The sequence below is a fragment of the Solanum dulcamara genome, chromosome 2 (genome assembly GCF_947179165.1).
Source record: "Solanum dulcamara chromosome 2, daSolDulc1.2, whole genome shotgun sequence".
Taxonomy (NCBI): domain Eukaryota; kingdom Viridiplantae; phylum Streptophyta; class Magnoliopsida; order Solanales; family Solanaceae; genus Solanum; species Solanum dulcamara.
The window spans coordinates 2403460-2412849 of NC_077238.1; the positions used below are offsets into that span (position 1 = coordinate 2403460).

General features: G+C 29.7%; 1 protein-coding gene across 2 annotated transcripts; it reads right to left on the minus strand.

The window, feature by feature from the left end:
- Positions 1-2588: 2588 nt before the first annotated feature.
- LOC129874221 (zinc finger protein JAGGED-like) lies at positions 2589-6037 on the minus strand. 2 transcript variants are annotated; one of them, XM_055949487.1, is made up of 5 exons: positions 5852-6037; positions 5684-5760; positions 4633-4761; positions 3767-3845; positions 2589-3323 (listed from the first exon to the last, which is right to left on the minus strand). In XM_055949487.1, coding segments are annotated over exons 1-5 (768 nt in total). In that variant the 5' UTR covers positions 5854-6037; the 3' UTR covers positions 2589-2842. The 2 variants fall into 2 exon arrangements, with proteins under 2 accessions (XP_055805462.1, XP_055805454.1); XM_055949479.1 differs by having other exon boundaries at positions 5666-5760.
- Positions 6038-9390: the final 3353 nt, after the last annotated feature.

Below are 9390 nucleotides of genomic sequence, written 5' to 3' on the forward strand. Positions count from 1 at the left end.
ATATATATATTTGTGTTAGGGCCTATATAATGTATAGGTTTAATTTAGTGGACATAAGTATGAAAAAAGTTGATAGTGTTTGACCTGCCAATAGAGTTGCCATTTTTATTTTTTTTGGCTGCTTTCATTCAGAACCACTAGCTATTAGCTAGAGCTATTAATTGTAGCAGACTAGCTGAGGAACTTGATAACTCTTCTCATCTACTTGTTCAAAATCATATGCAGCTTTTGGCTATTTCTGCAAAAATGTTCCCACAGCCACCCTAGTAGCTTCAATTTGGTAATTCTTGGGTACATAAAACCACCCCTTATTAAAACAAACAGTTTAAAAACATATAATACCATAAAATTTAAAAGAAATTGACATTATTACACTAGCTATAGTACTTATATATATTTTATTTTTTTAATTTTTCGATATCCAATACCCTTTTTGAAGCTCGATTAATCTACAATTGCATTGAAAAGTTTCACTTTAAAGAAGGAGAGAGGGGACGGTAAAACAGTCCCTACTAAAAATGACTCGATCATAAGGGGTCGAACCCCAACCTAAAGATAACTTGATGGTAAAAGATTTTATTATCTACCGATGTATATAAAGTTTTAATTTATACACCATAATTAAGTGTATGCGATATCTACTACATAACAAGTGAAAATGACCTAATATACAGTGTGAAGAGTGTTTATAGTGATAGTATTTATATAATATTTACTTTAACTCTAATCACACACTTCTTGAAAATTATAATGCACATGTAAGGTCTATATTATTTAATTTATATAATAGATATTAATTTTTTTTCTTTATTCATGTATTTATTTTTTATAATTGAATTTTCTTAGTGAAATCCTAACTACACCTACTTTAATATGGTATCAAAAAAAGGTAAGAAGTCTTGCATTCAAATTACCCCATCACCACCCAAAAAGAATATTTTTTTTTTTTACATATTTGACTAATAAAAAAAATCATGCTCACACGCTAGGACGGAGAAATTTTAAGACAATATAATATAATTAACTAACTACACATATACCGACCTAGCTAGTTATATCGATACCTAAATATTAAATCAACGATACTTTCAAATGCCACTTCTTCCTATCGCATTCATCTTCAAGACTACTAAGAATGCAAGCTTGATTTCACATTAAATGATGATCAAGAAATACAACAAAAGAAATGAGAAATATGAGTGGAGTCAAGGAGGGGGGCCGGTGTGGGGCAAAATACTAACCATGTATAAAATGACAGGAAATATAATCCCCATGCAAAGTTATGTAAATTTGAGTTCAAATGAAACTAATTTGTTGTCTCATGTAGAAGAGCAAAATCTAGTTACATTTAGACATGTTTTTTTTGGTACCATATAGTTACTCTCCGATCAGATCCCTAGCTTCAAGCCAAATTAGTACATCTATCTACTACATTTTTTATGAGTGAAAATTGCTCACTTTTCACAAAAAAATAAAAATAAACAGATATTCTCTCTTTTTCTTGACCCCATTCAGTCAGTTTCTCCTTTCGGAAAAGGGTCGAATATACTCTGTACTATTAAAAATAATTTAAATATATTTCTCGTCATACTTTTGAACTAGATATATCCCTCCTATTATACTTTCGGTTCAAATATACCTTTCTTATTATACTTTGGTACAAATTCGCCTTTAATTTTAACGGAATAACACTTGAAAAGCTCAAAATTAAATAATTCATTCTCAATTTTAAATATTTGATTTTTTTAGGAATAAATAAAATTTTCAAGTACTAATTTGATTTTTTCCCCCTTAGAAATGACAATAGAAAATGCATTGCATAATTTTAAGTACTAATACATGAAATTTCTAAATACTAATTTGAGTCTTTTTTTCTTACAAAATGACAAGACATAAAATGCTACAAAATAATTTTGCAGTATTTTCTGTCTTATCATTTTGCAAGAAAAAAAGACTCAAATTAGTACATAGAAATTTCATGTATTAAGAAAAAAAAACTCAAATTAGTACTTGAAAATTTTATTTATTTCTAAAAAAAATCAGATATTTAAAATTGGGAATGAGTTATTTAATTCTAAGTTTTTCAAGTGTTCTTCCATAAAATTATGGTGAATTTGTACCAAAGTATAATGAGAGGGTATATTTGAATCGAAAATATAACAGGAGGGGTATATTTAGCGCGACAATATAATGAGGAGTATATTTAAACTATTTTCAATAGTACAGAGGTATATTTGACCCTTTTCTATTCTTCTTTTTGGTTTCTCTTTTCAAGTCTCAACATCTCTTTTACAATAAACAACTTAAGTTTTATATACTGACTGTATATAAGTTTCTTAATATATATTGTGTAAAATCAAACAATGACTATAGGTAACTCTTCATATACGTATTTAGATGGGAGCTACACGAAGAGTTACCTATTGTCATAAGATATAAAAGGAGATAAGGTTGTATATTCTCTCCAACGTTACATTTGTATCTTTTGTTTTAGAGTTATATATACGTCGTGATAAGGGTCTTGCCAAACCCCTTGCACTCAGAAGGCGAAAACTTCTAGGTGAATAAATTTTGGTAAAAAAAAAAAGAAGAAGAAGGTAACTCTTCATATTAAGTCATGACAGATAGAGTGATAGCCTGCTATAAACATTTAAATTACACTGATCATAGTGTAAAATCTCTTTACGCGGTCAGTGTACAAAACTTTAATTATAACTCTACATTAAAAGATAATTAAGACTAAAACTCTGTTAGTCCCTCATTACTTAGAAAGTTAAAAAAAAAAAGTTAAACATAGCACAAGGACATAAAGTAAATAATTGTAAAATGAAAAAAAAAACTACTAAAATCCATCTTGAAACCGATCCAAATGTTGTTGTTTCCCACCAGAGCTACTTCCATTATTGCCAAGTCCAAGTCCATGCCCTATTGGTGCACCAATGCAAGTGTAATTATTATTATTATTATTATTGTTGTTAACATGATCAGGCGCCATAGCTGATGATCCCATGAAGTTATTGGGAGTACTTGTCGAGTGTGTGTTAGATCCTGACAAGACGTGGCCTAGGAAGTAGTCATTTGTTTGAGGCGGATACTGATGAGATGAGAATGAAACCATACGCGGTGGAGAAGCATACATGTATGACGGTTGGTGTGGTGGTTGTGGTAGTGGTGGTGGCAAAAGGGTGGTGGTGGAGTTGCCTGAAAATAACCTTGTTGTTGGATAAAGTGGTGGTGGTGGTGGCGGCCTATATGATGAGAGTGGTTGATCACCTATGTTTGTTGATTGGTGATAACCTCCTCCATGAGGAATTGGAGGACAACTGCAAATATGTTTAAAACAACGAGTTTAAGTTTTATGCATTATTGATATAAAATAATCAAAAATAAATTTCTCTAAGAACTTATAGTGAGTAACTTGATATAAATAATAAACATATTATAACATGTTAAAATATATTGATGACATAAAAACATCTTTAGATTATAAGTGTTTATATAACATAAATTCAAAAATTAATACTACTACACTAGCCAAAAGAGAAGATTAAAGAGATATTTAGTGAAAAAAATAATACTCTAATAAGAAAAATAATTAACTTAAATAATTATCCTACTCAACAAATTAAACTAAAAATAACTAATAGGTATATGTTATATGTATAATTTATGTTATAATTAGTATATAACCAATCATATATAATTATTGTATACTGATTAAAAAAAAGTAAACAGTAAATTCGATCACCTAAAAAACGAAACATACCTTAGGTGATGAGGAGGGATTAGGTTATCGTTATTGAAGACGAGTTGACGAGCTCGATTTAGTGTTTCTGTCTCCCTCTCTGTTTGCCAAATTAAAATAAAAAATTAAATTAAAAAAATTAAAATCAAATCAAAGAATAATTACTCCTTTATTTCCACCCAACCAATTGTTACTACTACTTTTGTATGAAAGCAAGATTGACATGACTACGCTTCTGGGAATAAAAAATCATTGGCCAATACTGTTAACACCTCAAAATTATAACCCAAAAGAACAAATAAAAAGAAAAAAAAACATTAAAAAAATGCTAACTCCTTCACTTTTCGAATTCCATTTGCTTAAAAAAACTTATCTTGTTCGTTTTTGTTGGTTGAAATTAAAAGTAGGAGAAAAAAAAATAGAGCAATAGGTACAATAATTTTTACACTATTAGCATACTGACAATGATGGAGACAAAAATTTTACATATACGTAAAAATAAAAATAAAATATATATATATATTTTGTGATTTTCAATTCTGATAAACCCCTTCTTTTCTTCTAGATTTGTCACATTATTTGTAGACGTAGCACGTAACCTGCCCTTATAATTTCAAGATTATATATGTAACGACTAACATAAATATTTTTTTAGTTACCCAACCTAATTACCTAAGTAGTATCACGTTGAATCCTTCAAATTCATCATAAGTACGAACGACCTAACTATCTTTTTTAAAAAAAATTAAAATGCAATCATATCTGATAAGATATCTGAAAATGCATACCGCTAACTCATTTTCAATATTAATATATATATATATTTATTTCTTTATTTTTACTGTCCGGTTATAAATAATCGGACAATGAAAAGACAAGTGACTTGCCTTGGCGGTGGCGGTTCATGTGTCCCCCAAGTGCTTGAGATTTACAGAACTTGAGGGAACAAAACCTACACTCATACACTTTACCACAATCTTCTTTAACGCCGCTTTTCTTTTTTCTATACCCTCCTCCTACAAAATGTAAACAAAAAAAAGTTATACAAAATTAACTATATTTCTTAAATTAGTACTAGGGTTTTCCTATATTAAGGCAGCTAAGAGCTAGGAATCAACAAGAATAATTTTCAAAAAGTAAATTTCACCTTTTGGAGAAAGACTTACAAATGACCAAAGTTACTTTAATTTCTTGCTAAAAAAAAGAAAGGAGAAAATGAAAGTGAAAAATAAATAAGAGCTGTATTAATAGATTAGACAAGCTAAAATTAAGCTATAGCTTGCATGATATTTTTGTTATTATTTTGTATCAAAAACTTGAATAGGCACCAAAGGGGTTTTCTCCTTAAGCTTTTTTAGTTTGCCTCTTGTACTTAAAAAAAAATGTTTTGCAGCTTGTAGTGATTTTTGTTAAGAAAGAATTCATTTTTCAAGAAAAGAAGGCATGTTTACATGGACTATTAGTAGTTTTTATTTGAACAAAAAGAAATCTCGATCCTTCTTTTTTTCCTCTCAAACTAAATTGTAGGTTGCAAAGGCTTTTCCAAAAAGGGTCCGAGGAGATTCTGATTAACCCCTTCACCAGAAAATCATACTGTATATATAAGATCAAAAACTATTTTTTTCTTTTACATATGTATATTAAATATTGAACCTTTTTGTGAAAATTCCATCTCCGCCGCTATTTATACCGGGAAAAAAAAGGTTTGTTTTCCCCAGAGAACACACACTCAAAAAAGGAAGTTGATATGGAGTGGTATTAGTAATTGTTTGGAGAAATATATATAAATCTTGAAAATTTTCATTTTCTTGATGGCAAAGGGCTTTTGTATGAGGAAAAAGTTCTATTTTTTTTTGTCAAGAAAGCAAAAAGAAAGGGAAAAAAAAGAGGTAAAGTTGATATAGTAGTAATTATTTGTACCAGAAGATGAAGAGCTACCTTCAAGAACTTGTTTACCATCTCTACAAAAGTCTTCAGGTAAGTTGTTGAGGTCAAGGGGATTTCTTTCTGGACTCCTACAAAATTTTTAAAAAAAGTTACAAATAAAAATAAGAAACAAAAAGAGTTAAAAGAAAATTGAAAGAAGTATAGTGGGGTGAACCCTACATGACTACTACTACTACAAGTGAGTAAAGAAGTTTGGCCAAATTATTAAAAAGACTTTCAGTTTGGGACTGAAATGTATAGAGGGCTATAGTTTGAGTTTGAGTTTGAGTTTGAGACTTTGAGTGATGATGAAGAAAAAGGCTGAGGGTGTTTTGTGGGGCTTTTCTCTATCTGCCAAATATCTCTCTAAAATTGAACATACATATGCAGATCTAGGGGCTCTCGTGACTTTTTAAAGAGGAGCATATGTGTGTGAAAAAAGGGACCACTTAACTAGTTCAGCGATAGAGTCAGAAATTTCGTCAAGTGTATTTAAAATTTAATATAGGTATAATATATAGATATTTTAATTTAGCATTAACTCACAATTAAGCAATACTCTAACTTTGAGAATGCATAACATCTAGCCAAACATCTCAATTTGTTAGATTGTGTGTCGTGGACACTGGACGCAGACGTAACACATAAATTTTGGAGGTCTCTAGCAAGCTTGATGATCTTTTTGTAAGTTGGAGTGTTCAACTAACACATGACACAGTGAAAACAAATTGAGGTGTTTAGATGTATATAGAGTAGTATTTACGTCAAAGTGTATTCAACTAGCCATCCTTCATAATATGTGGTTGTGCTCAATTGTCGAGGACCTGTAGTGGGATGGATATCGAGATTAGAGCTTTGAGAATGGAGAGAAATTGATCTTAGTATAGATCGAGACGGATTCAGAATTTGAATATTATGAATTTGAATTTGAGATTTTATCATTGCACATTTAATTTACTGGGGTTCAACAATTTAACAAAGGGTGTGTGGAGAGGGACGTTTGCTTTGAGTTTTCTTGGCTTATCATAAAGTAGCTAGTATTATTGCCCTCGAACTACTAGTCTCTCTTGTCCAAATATCATTTTTATCAAATAATTGTTTTAACAACTAAAAGACACAATTCCAATTTGGTTATCCAAGAATAGTAAAATTTTGTGCTATATATAGTTTCTCTTTTTTAAAAAAAAAAATTGTATTGGAATTGCTAACTTTCATTTATTTTTAATCACTTTCTTCAAGGGTACATAAAATTTATCAACGTGATCAATTTTTACTTCATTGGTGTTAATTAGCTTGCAAGTACCTAAAACAACATTTATTTAAACTTATTATAAGTTAGCATGCCTACTCTTTGATAGTGATATGTGCAAGGGGCATGTTTAACTATTTTCAGTAAATATTTGACTGATATTGTATTTGATCGCCCCTATTTAATTTTTTTAAAAGTTCAATTATTATTCGATTTACGTGAATTTCGGGTAAAATTATTTTTCCTTTGTGTATTCTTCATCTTCAAAAGCTTTGCTCGATCGGTAATGATTAAAAAGATTTTATGGCTTGTTATATTGTAAATCCATAAATTTTTATTTATTTTTGAGTTTAGTTTAGACTAAAACGAAATAAATTAGATTGAGGTACATAAATCAAATAAAATAAAGGTGTTATGGGTGAAACACCAAGTCAAAATAGGGAGTGAAGCTCCAACTTCTCAAACAAAAATATGTTTGAAGTTTGACCTTATCGTACCATGAGTGAAACTTCACAAATAAAAATGTCTTAGGAGTTTGGCCTTGCCAAGGCTATAACTTTAGACAAAAGCCTTGCCAAGGCCACCTTTAGTCAAATATGTCTGAAGTTGGTTTGGCAAGTCAAGTAAACATAATTTGGCCTGGTCAACTATCAAGCCATTATATATTTGGCTCCTTGTCGTGGTATAACTTCACTAAAAACAATGCTTGAAGTTTGCCTTTGTCAAGTTCACAATTTCAATTAAAGATATCTGAAGTTGGTCTTAGCAAGACATACCAAACTTCAGACAAAACGTTTGTTGTTTAGACTTCACAAAGGTCACACTTCAGACAAAAATGTCTAAAGTCACACACGAATTTTCAACTTTCATACGTATGAAGTTGTTTCCTAAACGAGTAAACTTGCAAAAGTTTTAACTTCGAATATAAATTAAATAATGACTCCAAAAATGAGTATTTATACACGTATACGTTTTATCGTTTTGAGCTTCTCTTACAATTAAGCCAATCAAGTTGCTCTACACTCCCTTCGTTAATCAATTCATCTTGTTGAATCACTAATGGTGCTCCATACCCACACATTAAAGTAAATTACGTGAAAGAGGATATTAGGGTATATATATACTTGTCACATATTTGTTGCACAAGATGAGGTTTTGAGTTGAATGTTCAGATTCTTTTATGCGATATAAGAGTACGCAGAAGTCCTAAATTCAAGTCTCACCATCACCCTTAATCCTAAACAAAAAGGAAAAGTTCTTATGTATGTACTTGTCCAAAAAATTAAAAGATTCTGACCAGCACGTAAGGTAATGTGTTAGTAATTAAGTGAATAAAAACATGTAGAATTTTTATTCACTGGATATTGAAAGATACACTCATACAATTGCCTAGGTGTTTCATGCTTTTACCTTGTCTGAGAGGAGATTTTATATTTGACCAACTCCCATGACTCCTTTTTTTTGGGGGGTGGGGTGGGGGGTGGGGGTTCATCCGAAAAATTCATATTAAAACTCAATTAAATTTAAGTTCACGCATTATTATTAAGACTAACTTTTATTCATCTATACCTTGTTTCTCTATTTATATTCAAGATCATATATCTATATATATTTTTTTATTTTTTTTCTATATTTAAAAATAATTTAATTTTAAAAATTCTATTTCTTTTAATAATATAATTTACAGCCACAAAAATGTCTACCATTTATTTTAGACTACACATTTATAATATACTTTAAAATTATTAACTTTTAATCTTGAACAACATTATACTAGTACAATATATTACATAAATTAGTTAAAACACTGAGGGAATGAGAGAGGTAAGTGAGAGAGCAATAAGCATGAAATATATTACAGTAGATATATGTCCTTTAATTTGTGCATGTTGTAGCTATATTCAAATTAATGGTGTCCTCATCAATAAGGTTTGTAAAGAAGTTAAAAGTTTGAGTTTATATGTTTTGGATTTTGGAAATTGTAATTTACTCGATTTTAATTAGATAAATTATTCATATATTAAATGTATTATTAAGCACAAAATAGAATAGATTTTGGGCCAAAATTACTTGGATTCTATTGGACTCGTAAGTAAAAAGCGAGTCAGGATTTGAAGTTTGTAGGTTCGAGACTATAGGGAGTACAACAGCTTCAAGTGCTAATTAATGAGTTTGCAATTTAGTAATGGTACATATTTAGTAATTAGTACTCCTCCATTTCATATTAGTTGTCACTTTTCTATTTCACACCCTCTTTAAGAAATCATGAAAAAGAAGTCATGTGTTTTACTAATTCACCCATAACTCTTTTCAATGTAATCAATATTATTTACTTTCAAAAATAATTAATTTTAAGGGCCAAAAAAAAGAAATTAATTAATCTATATTGATTTTGTAAATTGACAAGTATTTTTAAACGAACATTTTTAATAAGGTTGACAACTAATATGGGACGGAGGGAGTAGAAATC

Coding starts and splice junctions, on each gene's coding strand:
- LOC129874221 (XM_055949479.1), bottom strand. Junction 4,762..5,665: donor AGGTAGCTCTTCATCTTCTG/GTACAAATAATT, acceptor TACATTTTGTAG/GAGGAGGGTATAGAAAAAAG. Junction 3,324..3,766: donor ATCCCTCCTCATCACCTAAG/GTATGTTTCGTT, acceptor ACATATTTGCAG/TTGTCCTCCAATTCCTCATG.